This window comes from Oncorhynchus clarkii, chromosome 31, assembly GCF_045791955.1.
Source record: "Oncorhynchus clarkii lewisi isolate Uvic-CL-2024 chromosome 31, UVic_Ocla_1.0, whole genome shotgun sequence".
In the NCBI taxonomy this organism is placed as follows: Eukaryota; Metazoa; Chordata; class Actinopteri; order Salmoniformes; family Salmonidae; genus Oncorhynchus; species Oncorhynchus clarkii.
Genome location: NC_092177.1, coordinates 24,179,300 through 24,202,170, shown reverse-complemented (window position 1 = coordinate 24,202,170; position 22,871 = coordinate 24,179,300). Strand labels below are relative to the sequence as shown.

Below are 22,871 nucleotides of genomic sequence, written 5' to 3'. Positions count from 1 at the left end.
TGTTTGACGCCACTGCTACTGGTCTGTCTGACGCCACCGCTACTGGTCTGTTCGACGCCACTGCTACTGGTCTGTCTGACGCCACCGCTACTGGTCTGTTTGACGCCACTGCTACTGGTCTGTCTGACGCCACTGCTACTGGTCCGTCCGACGCCACTGCTACTGGTCTGTCTGACGCCACTGCTACTGGTCTGTTCGACGCCACTGCTACTGGTCTGTTTGACGCCACTGCTACTGGTCTGTCTGACGCCACTGCTACTGGTCTGTCTGACGCCACTGCTACTGGTCCGTCCGACGCCACTGCTACTGGTCTGTCCGACGCCACTGCTACTGGTCTGTTTGACGCCACTGCTACTGGTCTGTCCGACGCCACTGCTACTGGTCTGTCCGACGCCACTGCTACTGGTCTGTTTGATGCCACGGCTACTGATCTGTTCGACGCCACGGCTACTGGTCTGTTCGACGCCACTGCTACTGGTCTGTCCGACGCCACGGCTACTGGTCTGTTCGACGCCACTGCTACTGGTCTGTCCGACGCCACTGCTACTGGTCTGTTCGACGCCAGTGCTACTGGTCTGTCCGACGCCACTGCTACTGGTCTGTCCGACGCCACTGCTACTGGTCTGTCCGACGCCACTGCTACTGGTCTGTTCGACGCCAGTGCTACTGGTCTGTCCGACGCCACGGCTACTGGTCTGTTCGACGCCACTACTACTGGTCTGTTTGACGCCACGGCTACTGGTCTGTTTGACGCCACTGCTACTGGTCTGTCCGACGCCACTTCTACTGGTCCGTTCGACGCCACTGCTACTGGTCTGTTTGACGCCACTGCTACTGGTCTGTCCGACACCACTGCTACCGGTCTGTTCGACGCCACCCCAACTACGTTCCTGTCATCGTCCTCGAGACCGGTGTCATTGCGTTGCTTGTGCAGCGCGTCAGGGGGGGCACTGTCATGAATCCCTCTGGAACTTTCATTGCGCATACCTGTCCCCTATTCCCACTGATTGTATTTGTATATATGTGCACTTTGTTCACCGTGGTGCTGTCAGTTATTGGTACAATGTCCGTGCGTGTGAGTACCTGTGCTGTGTGTTTTGGCTCTCGTACCATTGTGGATTGCACAGATGATTATGGGTCTCGTTAATCATTCTGCGAGTGTGTTATTTATTTGAGGTGCTCCTCACTCTTTTGTTTGGGTTTCAACCATGTGTTTTTGTTACGTGTTTGTTTGGTCTTCATTCCAATGCCTTGGTTAAATAAAAAAACGGTATTATGCATTCCTGCGTCTGTCTCCTGATCCCTCATACCAGCGTGACACAACTCATCGTACCTTTACACGAATGGGGTATGGCAGCCGACGACCTTACAGAGTTCCAATTATTTCAGCAAAAACCAAGAAACTGTGGTTGCAATGGGCTAAGGAACGAAATCACTGGACACTGGAGAATTGGAAAAACATTGCCAGGTCTAATGAATCCCAGTTCCTGCTGTGTGATGCTGATGGGAGGACTAGGGTATGGAGGAAACCACGAGTACATGCATCCATCATGTTACGTGTCAACATTGCAGCTGGTGGTGTGATGGTGTGGGGTGTGTTTCATGGCAGACATTGGGCCCCTTGATAAAAGTGGAGCAACGTTTGAATGCCACAGGATATCTGAACAGCATTGCCAACCAATTGCCATCCCTTCATGGCAGCAGTGTATCCATCGGTGAACTGATGATTTCAGCAGGATAATGGCCTATCAAAAAAGGCTAGGATTGTCCTGGAATGGTTCTATGAATATGAGTTCAGCTTAATGCAGTGGCCTGCCCAGTCAGAAGGTCTCAATCCAATTGAGCATCTGTGGGATGAGTGGAACGAGATATTCAGAGAAGCAATCCAGTACCAGCCAACTTGACACAACTGTGGGAAGCATTGGAGTCAACATGGGCCAGCATCCCTGTGGAACACTTTCCACACCTTGTTGAGTCAACATGGGCCAGCATCCCTGTGGAACGCTTTCCACACCTTGTACAGTCCATGTCCCAACGAATGGAGGCTCTTCTGAGGGCAAAAGGGGGTGCAACTCAATATTAGGAAGGTGTTCTTAATGTTTGTACACTCAGTGTATAGTCCCAGTATGTCCTTAAATATAGAGGTTGCATCCCAAATGGCACCCTTTCCCTACATAGTGCTCTACCTTTGACCAGAGCCCTGGTTAAAAGTAGTGCACTATATAGGGAAACGGGTGCAAGTCTCCTCTTGGTTGTGTGGGCCGTGGAGCTCTGAGATGATGACTTCAAGGCCTCAGGAGGGTTGTGGTTTGTGTCAGGGTCTCAATGACCAGAAAGGTAATAATAGCCTACTGTCTTCGAGTGCTACATTTAGTGTGTGTGTGTGTGTGTGTGTGTGTGTGTGTGTGTGTAGCATTAAGACAAGAGCCAGATAGAAATAGAAGTGTATGGTCTAGACTCTAGATCAGGGATGGGCGACTGGCAGCCCCCCGTTTTGTAGTCCCGAGGACCAATTAAAAAATAACTCAGTCGGGGACTCAAATTACTGTTGAGAGTTAGAATAAAACAATTGTTGAGACACTGCTGCCCCTCATGATGAGTTCTGTTTGTTGCCCCTCCCTAGTCTAGATGAATCAGAATTAATAATGAGTAATGAGTGTTCCTCTGCTTTGTATGTAGTGTCCATTTCCGTTCCATTGATAAAGTGTCTGAAATAAATAGCTGGTGAGAGATAGAGAACCTCTATCAGTGAAGGGATTGTTCTCTAACCTTAAATGGTTATATTTAATCATATTTTCCATCATTCTTAATCATTCTTTATTCTCTGATATTGAATAGAAGAAAGTTCCAGACAGTTGTCCAATAAACTCCCTTAATTCTCCACTGGTCCCTAGCTGCTTCCTTGTTCATGTTTCCTTGTTCCTGTTTCTGAGAGAACATGATGTGCTCTCTCTCTCTGGAATCTATAGAAACTCTCTCCCACCCTCCTCCCTCTCACTCCTCCCTGTCGCTGATCGATCTGACCATGTCTCCCAGTCCCACATGTCATATTGTTCTTTGACATGGCTCTCCTCTACCGTCTGCTTGGTATTCCGGAGCGGGAAGCAATGCACCAGCACAGATCCATCAGCGCCGATCGGAATGCCGCACCACGGCTCAGAGAGAACAGAGGGATGAGTGGAGAGAGAGAGACAGAGAGCAAGAGAGAGAGAGAGCGAGAGAGCGAGAGCGCTCAGGGGAGAACCCATCGCTAAGACACCAAGTGAGAAGACACTAAGCTATAGTGACTGGCACCACTGACGGGATCCTAATAATACTGCTGATTCACTGACATTACTCTGCACTGATGGGGATCCTAATAATACTGCTGATTCACTGACATTACTCTGCACTGACGGGATCCTAATAATACTGCTGATTCACTGACATTACTCTGCACTGACGGGATCCTAATAATACAGCTGATTCACTGACATTACTCTGCACTGATGGGATCCTAATAATACTGCTGATTCACTGACATTACTCTGCACTGACGGGGATCCTAATAATACTGCTGATTCACTGACATTACTCTGCACTGACGGGGATCCTAATAATACTGCTGATTCACTGACATTACTCTGCACTGATGGGGGTCCTAATAATACTGCTGATTCACTGACATTACTCTGCACTGACGGGGATCCTAATAATACTGCTGATTCACTGACATTACTCTGCACTGACGGGGATCCTAATAATACTGCTGATTCACTGACATTATTCTGCACTGACGGGGATCCTAATAATACTGCTGATTCACTGACATTACTCAGCACTGTAGTTATCCTGTATTACTGTCATTCTCCCCTGCAGGAGCTGTAATGTCAGGTAATGATGTAAATGACTCTTAAAAGCTAAAGTTTAAGGTTAAGTTTGAGGTTGTAATGGTAGGCCCCTCTTTTAATGTCATCCCTTCCTGTCCAAATCATGGGTATAGTTGAATGGGTGAACATGAAATGCCATTATTTTCCCCTCTTCTTTTGGACAAAGCCACATATCCACATATCAGACAGGGCTCTGGCCTAAATAGGTATTTGAACTTTAGCCCTCAAATGAAAATGTGGACCTTGGAGCCAGTTCACTGCTTTTTATTTCATTGTTCCCTTGTAATCAGAAAGTGATTTAGACCTGGGACACTAGGTGGGTGCAATTAATTATCAGGTAGAACAGAAAAGCAGCAGTACTCCAAACCTCGTAGGGTCAGATTTGAACACCCCTGACCTATAGTAACTCCCTGAGTATTGAGTGAGATGTAATCCAGAGGTGTACTGTACTGTAGAGAAGAGTCAATAGGAGTTCAAGTAGAGGTGAGACATTTCTGCACAAGGAACCCCTGTGGAGTAGTGTGGTGTTTTTGAGTTAGTTCTGCTTCAGTGCAGCTCTCGCTGTAAGCATTGGAATAACAGCACACTCACTGAAAACTTACCCCAGCTTTTTTGCCAAGCAACAATGTCTCTAATTTCTCCCTCCCACACGTCACACTCCTGCATTAGGATCATACACCATCCCTTCTTCATCCTGTCAGAGAGAGGAGGGAAGGCCACAGCGAGCGGATCAGGTGGATGACTGTTTGTGTCTTTTCTATGTCTTTCTCTTATTTCTTTTCCCTGTAAAGCCCCAGAATCCTCCTCTTCAGGTCTCCCCCATGGCTTCGCTCCTCGGCAGTCGGTTGCCGTGGTAATTACCAGTTGTCTAAACAGACAGATGGAGTTAGAGAGAGTGACGGGCAATTTTCTGAGCCCCTGTTTTTCTGTGTGTGTGTCAGAGTGGGGAGCGGGGTAGGGGGAATTACCTGACAGGGAATGTAAGAGCAGAATCCGACCTGGACAAGCTTATTTCCTCCCACGGTGGCTCTGATACCAAGTGTCGCTCTCTCTCTCTTCTGTCCTTGGAAGTGTGCCTTATCCCCAGGATTTTAGCAGGGGAAAGTTTAAAAACAGGGATGACTTGTGGATGAGTGGATGAGCCCCTAACCAGGCTTATTATGTCATGATTATTATGCATTGTACTAAGACGGACTAACTGAGAGCCCTCTCTCCCTTCCTCCCTCCTCTATCTCTCCCTGCCTCTCTCAATTTCTCTCCCAGGCTGGTATGATCAGGATGGAAGAGGAGGAGTTCTTCATCGAGCCGGTGGAGAGGGGGAATGGAGTGATGGGGGAGGAGGAGGGAGGAGGAGGGCGTCAACACATCGTCTACCGCTCTTCCTCCGTGAAGAAGATGCCAGTCAGTGGCCCCGCTGCAGGCTACCACTCTAGAGGTCTGTGATTGGTTTACCTACTTCCTGCTTACCAACGTGGCATATGACATACTTCACCACAGATTAGCAATCCAAACCTGTGATCGCACAGTACATGGTTGTGTGTTCATGTGTGCATTCATGTGTGGGAATGATAGACTGGTATAACACCCCAATTTCATGTTGGGGTGTTAGGTGATGTTGTGAATGTGAGATTCACCAGCACCTTGTTATCAACATCTGTGTTCTAATAGCAGTTTATTCAACAGGGTCTATTTCTACTTTTCACTGTAATGTAAGATGATGAGACTGCAATTATTTAAGACTTTTATCCGTGAGATGGAAGTCCTGGACATTATATCATCATCAATTTGGCACCTAGAGGTGCATCAATAATGTAGAGAGAGAGAGATAGAGAGAGAGAGCGAGAGAGAGAGACAGAGAGGTACAGATAGAGACACAGACAGAGAGAGAGAGAGAGAGAGAGACAGAGAGAGTGAGAGAGAGAGTGAGAGAGAGAGACACAGAGAGAGAGAGAGAGAGGGAGAGAGACAGAGAGAGCGACCCTTTCATACTTTATCTACTTGCACATTGTTACAACATAGTCAATATTATAACATTTGAAATGCCTATATTCTTTTAAAACTTTTGTGGGTGTAATGTTTACTGTTCATTTTTGATTGTTTATTTCCCTTGTTTATTTCCTGTCTATTTCACTTGCTTTGGCAATGTAAACATGTGTTTCCGACGCCAATAAAGCCCATTGAAGTGAATTGAGAGAGAGACCCAGTTAAGATCTCAGGAAGGAGTAACAACGACCACCCCCACCCACTGAGACTGAGTTAATCTTTCCCTTTCTCTTACCCCCTGTCCTCTTTCCTGTTCATCCTGCTCTCTCTTCACCCGAGCACTGTGCTGATAAATTAGCGACATTAATTAATGTATTCATTTATGATCTAATTTTGAATAAATGTATAATTTATTCAAATCTGCCGCGCAGGGTCTACCTAACGACCTGCCTATTAATAAATATCTTATTCATTTCCTGGTTATGGACAGTCAGTGTATTGGCCAGCTAAATTTAGCCTTTTGTTCCACGACACGCAGGGCATTGATTCACACCTTTCCCACAGCTTATGATGTGAAAAATCTCTCTCTCTCTCTAAGTGGAGATAGCAACCTTCATTATTAATGTTGCACATTCATCAATGAATCGCTACTGTTGAAAACTCGGCATTATCATTATTTTACCGGACAGACAGAGGATCCTATATTTCAACCTGTCTTGTCTCTCCCTCACGCTCTCTTTCTATATTTGCACCTTTTCTTTCCTCCATCTTCATTTTCTCTCATCCATCTTCATTTTCTCTCATCCATCTTCCCATCCCTCATATTGGTCTGACATCACTCTCTTCTCCACTTCCTTTTTTCGTCTCTTGTTTCCCCTTTCCTCACCTTTCTTCTTTTCCTTTGACTCCACATCCTCTCATCCTCTTTTGTTTCATCCCTCTTTCTCTTTCTTTCTTCTCCCACCCCTCACTGTGTCTGTGAGTAACAACAGTACACTGTCCAGGACTGTCTGAGGAGAGCGGTGTGTTTTTGTCCAGGGGACTTAGACATGCACAGACAGATGGACCACTACATGGATTTTTCCCACAATCCTCCTCATCTGGCCTGGGCTCACTCACACCATAGACATTGCCCAGATAGAATGTACAGGCAGATCTATATTTCACATGCAGTTGGTACATTTCGGATGTTTTGTTGTAGAATAAACCTATGGAACTATAGGCTGTGATTCCGCAGGTCAGACCAGTGGCGTAGTGAGACTGGGGGAGCTGGGTACTGTGTTGGTTCTGACTCTGTTTTCAGTGGAACAGTGAGGGGTCAGAGAGAGGCTAATGGTGCCAGTCACTGTAGCTCAGTGTCTACTCACTGCCTTAGTGTCTAAGTGAGGGGTTCTCCCCTGAGCGCTCTCTCTCCCTCTCGTTTCTCTCTTCTCTCTCTCTCTGCCCTTCTCTCTTTCTCTCTCCCTGCTTGTTCCGTACCTTGCAGTATAAACATAGTGGGTCATGTAATGCAGGAGTTTTAGCAGAGGGTCGTGACTAAGCATTGACTAAAAAGAGTTTCCAGTGACTTTCAGTACAGCTGAAACACTTTTGGAGTGTGTCTGTGTGTGTGTATGCATGTGTGTGTGTGTGTGTGTGTGTGTGTGTGTGTGTGTGTGTGTGTGTGTGTGTGTGTGTGTGTCTACCTTCACATAAGACCAGGGTGATAACATACCACGTTCCGTTCTGGAACGTGCAGAAAGAGCTACCTTTAATCTCCTGTGTGTATCGACTCTCTCACATGTTGGTTGATACAGCAGGCCTTGTCTTACATACGTTACTTTAGTTCATCTCTATCTGATCAGACAGTACACCAACTCCTATCAGTCTCCATCAGCTAACCGACTGCCCCAAAGCAACATGGCTCCATTCCACACTGACGGCTTCATATTCGCCCCAAAGCAAGATGGCTTTGCTCCACAGTCTGTCTGAGTGAAGGAAGGAAGGCAGACAGGACATATCTCTATCTCTAGGCCCTTGTCGACTCCCCCTCACACATCTGATCTAGGACAGTGTTTCCCAATGCATTGGTTTTCAGAAAGACGTAGGTAGCGTAGTGGGTGTACTGTAAAAAGCTGTTGATTATAGGTAGGCGTAACAGGATACTGTATCCTGTCATTGCACACTAACACCAGCTGGCCTCTGTAGGATGTCATGTCCATCAAAGAATAGAATCTATAGATATGAAGGATGTTACAGTGGTAACTAGTACCATAGACCTGAACTACCCGGATAGAGGCGATGGACACTCACATGCATTGCATAAATACAGAGTACACACTTAAGACACACATACACACACACACTCACCACAGAGAGAGTCTTGTTTCAGGGTAACTTATACACAGTATGAGAGAGCCTTGGTCCAGGGTAAATTACACACAGTATGAGAGAGCCTTGGTTCAGGGTAAATTATACACAGTATGAGAGAGCCTTGGTCCAGGGTAAATTATACACAGTATGAGAGAGCCTTGGTCCAGGGTAAATTATACACAGTATGAGAGAGCCTTGGTCCAGGGTAAATTATACACAGTATGAGAGAGCCTTGGTCCAGGGTAAATTATACACAGTATGAGAGAGCCTTGGTCCAGAGTAAATTATACACAGTATGAGAGAGCCTTGGTCCAGGGTAAATTATACACAGTATGAGAGAGCCTTGATCCAGGGTAAATTATACACAGTATGAGAGAGTCTTGGTTCAGGGTAAATTACACACAGTATGAGAGAGCCCTGGTTCAGGTTAAATTACAGGCATTTGGAGAGGAGATACTCTAGCAGCCAGCTGCTTCCTGTCTTCTCCTCTGTGACCTCTGACCTCTCTTTCTATATCTCTCTCTCTCTCACACTCTACTTCTCGCTCTCTGTATATCTCTCTCCCTCTCTTTCTGTGTCTCTTTCTCTCTTTCCTCTCCCTCTCTTTCGTTGTCTCTCTGTCTCTCTCTCTCTGTGTCTCTGTGTTTCTCTCTGTCTCTCTGTCTCTCTCTCTCTCTGTCTCTTTCTGTCTCTCTGTCTCTCTCTCTGTGTGTCTCTGTGTCTCTCTCTGTGTCTCTGTGTCTCTCTCTGTGTTTCTGTGTCTCTCTCTTTCTCTGTGTCTCTCTCTCTCTCTGTGTCTCTCTCTCTGTGTCTCTCTCTCTGTCTGTCTCTCTCTCTCTCTCTCTCTCTCTCTCTCTCTCTCTCTCTCCCTGTTTTACAGCATTTCTCACCTGCTTAACTCCTGTGGGTCTACAGTATGTCTCTACAGTGTGTCTCAGTGTTCTTGACAGGCAGGTCTCTTTTTGAGCCGTCACTCTGTGCTTAACACCAGATGAGGCTCCTGGGTAATAGCACCGTTATGACCCACACATCTGGAGCACAGCCTGTGTGTGTGTGTGTGTGTGTGTGTGTGTGTGTGTGTGTGTGTGTGTGTGTGTGTGTGTGTGTGTGTGTGTGCGTGTGCGTGTGTGTGTGCACGTGCGTGCGTGTGTGTGTGTGTGTATGTGTGTATTTGTATGAGAGAGAGAGAGCATGATTATAGTGTCTGTGATAGAGAGTTTATTTCATTATAGTGATTACAGTGTTTTGAAAAGATTATCACCTTTTCTTCCGGTGTAGGATATACCGTGATCACTAGAAAACCTCCTAGCAGCCCGTCTTCACACGTTTGTAATGTGTGTGCGTCTGTGGGTCTGTGAGTGATCATTAAGCTGTTAATGTAGCATTTAGCTACACTTGGCCTCACGGAAATCATTATTGTATTCATGTGAAGTGGTAAACATAAGGATAACATATTACTTTGCTAATAGAGTAGCATCACTTCTTATGTAACCATCCTCAGGATAGCAGCTCATAGATAATGAGATGGCGTGTGACTTTCTTCCCCTCCTCATTACATACGCATGAACACACCCACAAGCAAAGTTGCCGTGCTAAGTATGGCACTCTGCAGAGAGGTGTGGGACCAACTGCCATTGCAGAGTGCTCGCTTAACGTGCATGCTTGAACAGGCCTCAGTTTTGACATGGTTTCCTCATGTTTAACTGAGCTGTAATATTCCTTGTACGACCGCTGAGCAAATGACTGGATGATGTTATCTTGTAATGTGTGTTTAAAGAGACCGGAACATGACATTCCAGCAGTGTGTGTGTTCATTAGAGTGTGTGTGACTGCATGTCAGCGATGTGTATTTGTCTGTGTGTGTGTGTGTGTGTGTGTGTGTGTGTGTGTGTGTGTGTGTGTGTGTGTGTGTGTGTGTGTGTGTGTGTGTGTGTGTGAATGCAGGCTGTGGTACTAAACTGGGATCTTATGAACAGCCAACAGGAATACAATCTGTAGCCATGTGAGTGTGTTAGGCTGCAGTGATAAACCACAGAGTGTATCTTGTCTACACTGATGGACAAAACATTAGGAACATTAGGTGCACTTTTAATATCGCACTGAGAATAATGCCCAACAACACAGGGCACGGAAAATGTGGACCAACCCAACACACAGGGTACCAGGTCCAGAGCACGAACACCACACGTTACGTGTGTATGTTTATTGGTGTTCGTGCTCTGGACCTGGTACCCTGTGTGTTGGGTTGGTCCACATTTTGAGTAATCCCGCACGAAACAAGGGCGGGTAAACGCACTTTAAATAAGGAAGCCCATCAAGCACACAAATAGACGCAGGTGCAACTAATAAGACAAAACAAACAGACAATGAAAAAGGGATCGGTGGCGGCTAGTAGGCCGGTGACGACGACCGCCGAGCACCGCCCGAACAGGCAGGGGAGCCAACTTCTAGTAGGCCGGTGACGACGACCACCGAGCACCGCCCGAACAGGCAGGGGAGCCAACTTCTAGTAGGCCGGTGACGACGACCACCGAGCACCGCCCGAACAGGCAGGGGAGCCAACTTCTAGTAGGCCGGTGACGACGACCACCGAGCACCGCCCGAACAGGCAGGGGAGCCAACTTCTAGTAGGCCGGTGACGACGACCACCGAGCACCGCCCGAACAGGCAGGGGAGCCAACGTCGTGACAAAAGGTTCAAGAAGGATGTTTAAGCCTTGAGACAACTGAGGCATGGATTGGGTATGTGTGCCATTCAGAGGGTGAATGGGCAAGACAAAATATTTATATTTCCTTCAGAAAGTATTCATACTCCTTGTATTATTCCACATTTTGTTGTGTTAAATCCAGAATTTAAAATATATTAAATATCATTTTTTCTCTCACCTATCTACACACAAAACCCCATAATGACAAAGTGAAAACATATATTTTTTACGTTTTTAAAATTGCAAATGAAATACAGAAATATCTAATTTACATAAGTATTCACACCCTTGAGTCAATGCATGTTAGAATCACTTTTGGCAACCATGACAGCTGTGAGTCTTCCTGGGTAAGTCTCTACGAGCGCTGCACACCTGGATTGTACAATATTTGCACATTATTCTTTAAAATAATTCTCCAAGCTCTGTCAAATGGGTTGTTGAACATTGCTAGACAGTCTTGCCATACATTTTCTAGCCAATTTAAGTCAAAACTGTAACTAGGCCACTCAGGAACATTCAATGTTGTCTTGTAAAGCAACTACAGTGTATATTTGAGCTTGTGTTTAAAGTTATTGTCCTGTTGAAAATGTGTCTCCCAGTGTCTGCAGACTAAACCAGGTTTTCCTCTAGGATTTGCCTGTGCTTAGCTCTATTCTGTGTATTTTTATCCTAAAAAACTTTGCCGATGACAAGCATACGCATAACATGATGCAGCCACCACAATTGTTGAAAATATAAAGAGTGGTACTCAGTGATGTGTTGGATTTGCCCCGAATATAACACTTTGTATTCAGGACATGAAGTTCATTTCTTTGCCACATTTCTTGCAGTTTTACTTTAGTGTGTTATTGCAAACAGGAATATGTTTTATTGTGTATAGACTTGTATGTGTGGGGTATAGAGATGAGGTAGTCATTCAAAAATCATGATTAACACTATTATCGCACACAGAGTGAGTCCATGCAATGTTATGCACAGTTTTACTCAACTTACAGTATTTAGACTTGCCATAACAAAGTGGTTGAATAGACTTCAGCTTTTCATTTTCCACTTTGACATTATGGTTTATTGTGTGTAGGCCAGGGACAGAACTTCTTAGTTTAATCCATTTTAAATTCAGGCTGTAACACAACACAATGGGGGAAAAGTCAAGGGGTGTGAATACTTTCTGAAGGCAATGAAGGCGCACCAGTTCAAATGTGTCAAGAACTGCAACGCTGCTGGGTTTTTCACACTCAACAGTTTCCTGTGTATCAAGAATGGTCCAGCACCCAAAGGACAACCGAAATGTAAGTATATTTCTAGTGATCAGGCTGACCCAAGAGCCTTCAGGGAAGATGGAACATTCGTGGCTGTCCAATACAATGAGAGGAATGGGAGTTATTCAAATGAAGGAAACTTTGAATAGATGAAGGTTGTGATGTTTTGGGTTTGTGATGTGTTGAGGTTGGGATGTGTTGGTTGTAGCCGCTGGCCTTACTGCATGGAGAATCAGAGGCAGAAACATATTTTTTTCCAGTGGTGTAAAGTACATGAGTCAAAATACTTTAAAGTACTACTTAAGTCGTTTTTTGGGGTACCTGTACTTTACTTTACAAATAATATTTTTGACAACTTTTATATTTACTCCACTACATTCTTCAAGAAACATTTTTACTTTTTACTCCATACATTTTCCCTGACACCCAGAAGTACTTGTTACATTTGGAATGATTAGCAGGACAGGAAAAGGGTCCAATTCACGTACATATCAAGAGAACATCCCTGGTCATCCCTACTGCCTCTGATCTGACGGACTCACTAAATAGAGAACATCCCTGGTCATCCCTACTGCCTCTGATCTGACGGACTCACTAAATAGAGAACATCCCTGGTCATCCCTACTGCCTCTGATCTGACGGACTCACTAAATCCAAATGCTCAGTTTGTAAATGATGTCTGAATGTTGGAGAGTGCCGCTGGCTATCCGTAAATAAATCAAAAACAGTCAAATCGTTTTGTCTGATTTGCTTAACATAAGGAATTTTGGGGTGGGAGAGTGGACAGTGCAAGTGTTGGGGTGGTAAAGTTGAAAGCCAGGCAAGCTGCAGCGTTCTGGATAATTTGCTGGGTTTTATGGCACAAGCTGGGAGCCCAGCCAACAGAGAGTTACAGTAGTCCAGATGGGAGATGACAAGTGCCTGGATTAAAGACCTGCGCTGCTTCCTGTGTGGGGCAGGGACGTACTCTACGGATGTTGTAGAGCATGAACCTGCAGGAGCGGGTCACTGCTTTGATGTTTGCAGAGATGGACAAGGTGATGTCCAGGGTCACGCCAAGGTAATTCGGTTGAGTGACCCGTCTTGAAGCCTGACTGGTTAGGGTCAAGAAGATCATTCTGAGAGAGATAGCAAGAAAGTTGATCAGAGACAGTGTTTTGGAAAGAAAAATAAGAAGAGATACAGGTCTATAGGTTTTGACGTCAGATGAGTCAAGTGTTTTTTTTGAGGAGGGGAGTGACTCAGGCCATTTTGAATTCAGAGGGATGAATTGATGAGGGAAGTGAGGAATGGGATAAGCTTTCCAGGGATGGTCCTGAGAAGGGGATGGGGTCGAGCCTTTTCGCTCAGCTCCCCGCAGCCTTGTTCTGTAAGCTCCCAATCACTCAGCCACGGACTAGGAGGGCCGAGCCGGCAGGGAGGAAAGGGGACAGTGCTAGTCATAGGATGCAGAAAAGGAGAAGAGTAGTATTTATCTGTGTGGAACTTATGCACAGTATTTGTGCACTGACGTACGTGCCTATATGTGTGTGTCCGTGTCTGCGTGATAATGTTTGTATGGGGCTGTGTGTGTGAAGGGACCAGTCATAACTCTCATTCAGCTATGTGAATCGGCAGAATGAGAATCGTGAGGGATGGTTGTTGTTGTTGGCTGCTGATGGCTCAGTGGGTGTGTGTTTTTCTCTCTCTCCCAGCATTGCTGGCATTGTACAGGTCCCCACAGGAATGCATGCAGGGAGACTCAAGGACAGCCTTCGACAGCCTCTCCAGCGACGTCCTTGTCTTTGTGTCAGGATGCGTGATGTACTGGCATTTCTTAGCGAACACACACACACACACACACAATGGCCTACCTCGCTGAACATACACACAATGGCCCACCTCGCTGGACACACACACAAGCATTTCACTACACTCGCATTAACATCTGCTAACCATGTGTACGTGACCAATACAATTTTATTTGATTTGATTTGACACACACAGTGGCCTACCTCGCTGAAAACACACACACACAATGGTCTACCTCGCTGAACACACACACACACACACATACACACACATACACACACACACAATGGCATACCTCACTGAACACACACACACACACACACAGTGGCGTACCTCGCTGAACACACACACACACACACACACACACAATGGCCTACCTCGCTGAACACACACACAGACAATGGTCTACCTCGCTGAACACACACACACACACACACACATACACACACATACACACACACACACACACACACACAATGGCATACCTCGCTGAACACACACACACACACACAGTGGCGTACCTCGCTGAACACACACACACACACACAATGGCCTACCTTGCTGAACACACACACACGCAATAGCCTAACTCGCTGAACACACACACACAGACAATGGTCTACCTTGCTGAACACACACACACACACACACACACAATGGCATACCTCGCTGAACACACACACACACACACACACAGTGGTGTACCTCGCTGAACACACACACGCACACACACACACACACACACACACACACACACACACACACACACACACACACACACACACACACACACACACACAATGGCCTACCTTGCTGAACACACACACACGCAATAGCCTAACTCGCTGAACACACACACACAGACAATGGTCTACCTTGCTGAACACACACACACACACACACACACAATGGCATACCTCGCTGAACACACACACACACACACACACAGTGGTGTACCTCGCTGAACACACACACGCACACACACACACACACACACACACACACACAATGGCCTACCTTGCTGAACACACACACACGCAATAGCCTAACTCGCTGAACACACACACACACAGACAATGGCCTACCTCGCTGAACACACACACACACACACACACACACACACACACACAATGGCCTACCTTGCTGAACACACACACACGCAATAGCCTAACTCGCTGAACACACACACACACAGACAATGGCCTACCTCGCTGAACACACACACACACACACACACACACACACACACACACACGCACACATACACACACGCACACACACACACAATGGCATACCTCACTGAACACACACACACACAGTGGCGTACCTCGCTGAACACACAAACACACACACAATGGCCTACCTTGCTGAACACACACACACACACACGCAATAGCCTAACTCGCTGAACACACACACACACAATGGCCTACCTCTCTGAACACACACACACACAATGGCCTACCACGCTGTACACACACACACACACACACACACACACACACACACACACACACACACACACACACACACAATGGCCTACCTCGCTGTAAATACACAAAATGGCCTACCTCCCTGAACACACACACACAATGGCCTACCTCGCTGAACACACACACACACACACAATGGCCTACCTCGCTGAAAACACACACAATGGCCTAACTAGCTGCTCCGCAGACATCGTGAATCCCCTTTAGGGCCACAGAGATCAGAGTGGATGCTAATATGGTTCAGAAGTTTGGAGTGTGTGTTTGGGTCTGGAGGAATGTGTTGATAATGGAATTGATGAGTGTTGAGGATTGTGTCCCTATTAGAGACTAATGTATGTTTCTACTCTTGGAATATATTTTCTCTTTAACACTGAGCTACATTTTATTTATCAGTGTTTAGGCCGCCAGGCTTTTTTCAAGCTGGTTTCAGGCTGGTTTCAGTCTGCCAGTGTCAGAGACTTTCAGTGATAACGGCTGTGTCTGTAGTAGAGGCTGGCTTACGTAGCCTAACAGTTTTAATAGCTGTCTCTATCAGGGTTTTTATAGAGGTTGATTCAGTAATAGCTGTATCTGTTTGGGTTGATTCAGTAATAGCTGTATCTGTTTGGGTTGATTCAGTAATAACTGTATCTGTTTGGGTTGATTCAGTAATAGCTGTATCTGTTTGGGTTGATTCAGTAATAACTGTATCTGTTTGGGTTGATTCAGTAATAGCTGTATCTGTTTGGGTTGATTCACTAATAGCTGTATCTGTTTGGGTTGATTCACTAATAGCTGTATCTGTTTGGGTTGATTCAGTAATAGCTATATCTGTTTGGGTTGATTCAGTAATAACTGTATCTGTTTGGGTTGATTCAGTAATAGCTGTATCTGTTTGGGTTGATTCAGTAATAACTGTGTCTGTTTGGGTTGATTCAGTAATAACTGTATCTGTTTGGGTTGATTCAGTAATAGCTGTATCTGTTTGGGTTGATTCACTAATAGCTGTATCTGTTTGGGTTGATTCACTAATAGCTGTATCTGTTTGGGTTGATTCAGTAATAGCTATATCTGTTTGGGTTGATTCAGTAATAACTGTATCTGTTTGGGTTGATTCAGTAATAGCTGTATCTGTTTGGGTTGATTCAGTAATAACTGTGTCTGTTTGGGTTGATTCTGTAATAACTGTGTCTGTTTGTATTGATTCAGTAATAACTGTATCTGTTTCAGGTCTGCTAGCAGTATTGCTTAGATAATTACACAGTAGTGTGAGTGGAGTGTAATCTGCACAGCTCCACACTACAGTCTGTGTTCACCCAGAACAGCACTACAGTCTGTGTTCACCCAGAACAGCACTACAGTCTTTGTTCACCCAGAACAGCACTACAGCCTGTGTTCACCCAGAACAGCACTACAGTCTGTGTTCACCCAGAACAGCACTACAGTCTGTGTTCACCCAGAACAGCAGTATCTGTTTGGGTTGATTCAGTAATAGCTGTATCTGTTTGGGTTGATTCAGTAATAGCTGTATCTGTTTGGGTTGATTCAGTAATAGCTGTATCTGTTTGGGTTGATTCAGTAATAGCTGTATCTGTTTGAGTTGATTCAGTAATAACTGTATCTGTTTGGGTTGATTCAGTAATAACTGTATCTGTTTGGGTTGATTCAGTAATAGCTGTATCTGTTTGGGTTGATTCAGTAATAGCTGTATCTGTTTGGGTTGATTCAGTAATAGCTGTATCTGTTTGGGTTGATTCAGTAATAGCTGTATCTGTTTGGGTTGATTCAGTAATAACTGTATCTGTTTGGGTTGATTCAGTAATAGCTGTATCTGTTTGGGTTGATTCAGTAATAGCTGTATCTGTTTGGGTTGATTCACTAATACCTGTATCTGTTTGGGTTGATTCAGTAATAACTGTATCTGTTTGGGTTGATTCAGTAATAACTGTATCTGTTTGGGTTGATTCAGTAATAGCTGTATCTGTTTGGGTTGATTCAGTAATAGCTGTATCTGTTTGGGTTGATTCAGTAATAGCTGTATCTGTTTGAGTTGATTCAGTAATAGCTCTATCTGTTTGGGTTGATTCAGTAATAACTGTGTCTGTTTGGGTTGATTCAGTAATAACTGTGTCTGTTTGGGTTGATTCAGTAATAACTGTATCTGTTTCAGGTCTGCTAGCAGTATTGCTTAGATAATTACACAGTAGTGTGAGTGGAGTGTAATCTGCACAGCTCCACACTACAGTCTGTGTTCACCCAGAACAGCACTACAGTCTTTGTTCACCCAGAACAGCACTACAGTCTTTGTTCACCAAGAACAGCACTACAGTCTTTGTTCACCAAGAACAGCACTACAGTCTTTGTTCACCAAGAACAGCACTACAGTCTTTGTTCACCAAGAACAGCACTACAGTCTTTGTTCACCAAGAACAGCACTACAGTCTGTATTCACCCAAAACAGCACTACAGTCTGTGTTCACCCAGAACAGCACTACAATCTTTGTTCACCCAGAACAGCACTACAGTCTGTATTCACCCAGAACAGCACTACAGTCTGTGTTCACCCAGAACAGCACTACAGTCTGTATTCACCTAGAACAGCACTACAGTCTGTGTTCACCCAGAACAGCACTATAGTCTGTATTCACCCAGAACAAGCACTACAGTCTGCATTCACCCAGAACAGCACAACAGTCTGTGTTCACCCAGAACAGCACCACTATAGCTGTAGATCTACTGACAGAGCAGGGATATATGCAACAGGGAGAGTTAGTTTAGATTGTTTTAGATGAGATGGATGGATAGATACTGCAATACTATGTAAATAGATTAATTCACCTTCCGTACAGTATTTGCTGAGCAGCAGAAAAGTTAGTTTCAGTCCTTGGCATTACCCAGACTCCCTCTGTGATCCGTCCTCTCACTGACTTCCTCCTATCCCTTGTAACTCTGGGAGATTTCTGGGAGGATTCCATCAACCCGGGAAATCCCACTTCTCTGGCTCCAATCCGCTGTGTGTGTGTGTGTGTGTGTGTGTGTGTGTGTGTGTGTGTGTGTGTGTGTGTGTGTGTGTGTGTGTGTGCGTGTGCGTGTGTCTGTGTGGTGGGCTGTCCTTGTCTTGTCCGACTCCCTGATGTTGTTGTTGTTGATGATCTGCTATTGTAGCCCTTCTCCTATCTCTCCCTTCACTCTCTCTCTCGCCTCACCCGCTCTCTTTGCCCTCTACCCCATTACTTCCTGATCTCAACCTCCTCCTCTCTCCCTCTTGTCTTCTCTTCTCTTCCCTTCTCTCTCATCTCCTGTTCTATGGAGCCAGCCCTGGCAGTGCATCCCTCTCTAACCCCTGTCGGGTGACTTTGGGCTGGGGTGATGACGTATGGTGTCTGGGTCTGGGCCGTTCAAGTTGTGACTCACCAAGTTCAACTCCAACTTCTCACCTCATCTCACACACCTTTATATTAAACAAGTTGTGGGGCTGGCGTTTTGTTGTTTTTCAAATGGAGGATGGCTCTTTAAGGTGTACATAGAGAGGGAGCTGTAAACTACATTCCAGATGATGCTCAAGAGTCTTAGCTAAGCAGCATGCAAAATATACTGCTGCTCTCCTCCGCCCTCCATTTGGCAAATCTGACCATAGTTATATCCTCCTGATTCCTGCTTACAAGCAAAAACTAAAGCAGGAAGTACCAGTGACTCGCTCAATACGGAAGTGGTCAGATGACGCGGATGCTACACTACAGGACTGCTAGCACAGACTGGAATATGTTCCGGGATTCATCCAATGGCATTGAGGAGAACACCACCTCAGTCATCGGATTCATCAATAAGTGGATCAACGACGTCGTCCTAACAGTGACCATTCGTCTATATCACAACCAGGAGCCATGGATTACAGGAAACATCCGCACTGAGCTAAAGGCTAGAGCTGCCGCTTTCAAGGAGCGGGATACTAATGCAGACACTTATAAGAAATCCCGCTATGCCCTCAAACGAACCATAAAACAAGCAAAGCGTCGATACAGAATTAAGAATGAATCATACTGTACCGGCTCTGACGCTCGTCGGATGTGGCAGGGCTTGAAAACTATTACAGACTACAAAGGGAAACCCAGACGAGAGCTGCCCAGTTACACGCCTACCAGACGAGCTAAATGCCTTTTATGCTCACTTCGAGGCAAGCAACACTGAGGCATGCACTTTAATACATTTAATAAATTGATTTGATAAAGGTATCACTAGTCACTTAAATAACGACACTACAATAATGTCTACATATCCTACATTACTCATCTCATATGTACAGTGCCTTGCGAAAGTATTCGGCCCCCTTGAACTTTGCGACCTTTTGCCACATTTCAGGCTTCAAACATAAAGATATAAAACTGTATTTTTTTGTGAAGAATCAACAACAAGTGGGACACAATCATGAAGTGGAACGACATTTATTGGATATTTCAAACTTTTTTAACAAATCAAAAACTGACAAATTGGGCGTGCAAAATTATTCAGCCCCCTTAAGTTAATACTTTGTAAGTCGCTTGGGGTATGTCTCTATCAGTTTTGCACATCGAGAGACTGAAATTTTTTCCCATTCCTCCTTGCAAAACAGCTCGAGCTCAGTGAGGTTGGAAGGAGAGCATTTGTGAACAGCAGTTTTCAGTTCTTTCCACAGATTCTCGATTGGATTCAGGTCTGGACTTTGACTTGGCCATTCTAACACCTGGATATGTTTATTTTTGAACCATTCCATTGTAGATTTTGCTTTATGTTCTGGATCATTGTCTTGTTGGAAGACAAATCTCCGTCCCAGTCTCAGGTCTTTTGCAGACTCCATCAGGTTTTCTTCCAGAATGGTCCTGTATTTGGCTCCATCCATCTTCCCATCAATTTTAACCATCTTCCCTGTCCCTGCTGAAGAAAAGCAGGCCCAAACCATGATGCTGCCACCACCATGTTTGACAGTGGGGATGGTGTGTTGCTTTTACGCCAAACATAACGTTTTGCATTGTTGCCAAAAAGTTCAATTTTGGTTTCATCCGACCAGAGCACCTTCTTCCACGTTTGGTGTGTCTCCCAGGTGGCTTGTGGCAAACTTTAACCGACACTTTTTATGGATATCTTTAAGAAATGGCTTTCTTCTTGCCACTCCTCCATAAAGGCCAGATTTGTGCAATATACGACTGATTGTTGTCCTATGGACAGAGTCTCCCACCTCAGCTGTAGATCTCTGCAGTTCATCCAGAGTGATCATGGGCCTCTTGGCTGCATCTCTGATCAGTCTTCTCCTTGTATGAGCTGAAAGTTTAGAGGGACGGCCAGGTCTTGGTAGATTTGCAGTGGTCTGATACTCCTTCCATTTCAATATTATCGCTTGCACAGTGCTCCTTGGGATGTTTAAAGCTTGGGAAATCTTTTTGTATCCAAATCCGGCTTTAAACTTCTTCACAACAGTATCTCGGACCTGCCTGGTGTGTTCCTTGTTCTTCATGATGCTCTCTGCGCTTTTAACGGACCTCTGAGACTATCACAGTGCAGGTGCATTTATACGGAGACTTGATTACACACAGGTGGATTGTATTTATCATCATTAGTCATTTAGGTCAACATTGGATCATTCAGAGATCCTCACTGAACTTCTGGAGAGAGTTTGCTGCACTGAAAGTAAAGGGGCTGAATAATTTTGCACGCCCAATTTTTCAGTTTTTGATTTGTTAAAAAAGTTTGAAATATCCAATAAATGTCGTTCCACTTCATGATTGTGTCCCACTTGTTGTTGATTCTTCACAAAAAAATACAGTTTTATACCTTTATGTTTGAAGCCTGAAATGTGGCAAAAGGTCGCAAAGTTCAAGGGGGCCGAATACTTTCGCAAGGCACTGTATATAATGTATTCTATACCATCTACTGCATCTTGCCTATGCTGCACGGCCATCGCTCATCCATATACAGTTGAAGTTGGAAGTTTACATACACCTTAGCCAAATACATTTAAACTCCGTTTTTCACAATAACTGACATTTCATCCTAGTGTAAATTCCCTGTATTAGGTCAGTTAGGATCCCCACTTTATTTTAAGAATGTGTAATGTCAGAATAATAGTAGAGAGAATGATTTATTTCAGCTTTTATTCCTTTCATCACATTCCCAGTGGGTCAGAGGTTTACATACACTCAATTAGTATTTGGTAGCATTGCCTTGAAATTGTTTAACTTGAATCAAATGTTTCTGGTAGCCTCCCACAAGCTTCCCACAATAAGTTGGGTGAATTTTGTCCCATTCCTCATGACAGAGCTGGTGTAACTGAGTCATGTTTGTAGGCCTCCTGCCTCGTACACACTTGTTCAGTTCTTCCTACAAATGTCCTATGGGATTGAGGTCAGGGCTTTGTGATGGCCACTCCAATACCTTGACTTTGTTGTCCTTAAGCCATTTTGCCACAACTTTGGAAGTATTCTTGGGGTCATTGTCCATTTGGAAAATCCATTTGCGACCAAGCTTTAACTTCCAGACTGATGTCTTGAGATGTTGCTTCTATATATCCACATTCCTCAAGATGCCATCTATTTTGTGAAGTGCACCAGTCCCGCCTGCAGCAAAGCACCCCCACAACATGATGCTGCCTCCCCGTACTTTACGTTTGGGATGGTATTTTTTGGCTTGCAAACCTCCCCCTTTTCCTCCAAACATAACGATGGTCATTATGGCCAAACAGTTCTATTTTTGTTTCATCAGACCAGAGGACATTGCTCCAAAAAGTACGATCTTTGTCCACATGTGCAGATGCAAACCATTGTCTGGCTTTTTTATGGCGGTTTTGGAGCAGGGGCTTCTTCCTTGCTGAGTATAGGACTCGTTTTACTGTGGGACTCGTTTTACTGTGGATATAGATAATTTTGTACCTGCTTCCTCCAGCATCTTCACAAGGTCCTTTGCTGTTGTTCTGGGATTGATTTTCACTTTTCACACCAAAGTACGTTCATCTCTAGGAGACAGAACGCGTCTCCTTCCTGAGCGGTATGACGGCTGCGTGGTCCCATCGTGTTTATACTTGTGTACTATTGTTTGTACAGATGCATGTGGTACCTTCAGGCATTTGGAAATTGCTCCCAAGGATGAACCAGACTTGTAGAGGTCTACAATTTCTTGGTTGATTTCTTTTCATTTTCCCATGATGTAAAGCAAAGAGGCACTAAGTTTGAAGGTAGGCCTTGAAATATATCCACAGGTACACCTCCAATTGACTCAAATGATATCAATTATACTATCAGAAGCTTCTAAAACCATGACATCATTTTCTGGAATTTTCCAAGCTGTTTAAAGGCACAGTCAACTTAGTGTATGTAAACGTCTGACCCACTGGAATTGTGATACAGTGAATTATAAGTGAAATAATCTGTCTGTTAACAATTGTTGGAAAAATGACTTGTGTCATGCACAA

At 44.9% G+C, this 22,871-nt stretch overlaps 1 protein-coding gene across 1 annotated transcript in view; it reads left to right on the top strand.

Moving 5' to 3' along the window:
* LOC139391013 (A disintegrin and metalloproteinase with thrombospondin motifs 2-like) overlaps nt 1–22,871 on the top strand; it is a 200,727-nt gene that overhangs the window by 77,445 nt on the left and 100,411 nt on the right. Inside the window, exon 3 of the mRNA XM_071138476.1 lies at nt 5,133–5,304. Coding sequence (XP_070994577.1) covers nt 5,133–5,304 — 172 coding nt within the window. The remainder of the gene's footprint in view (nt 1–5,132; nt 5,305–22,871) is intronic.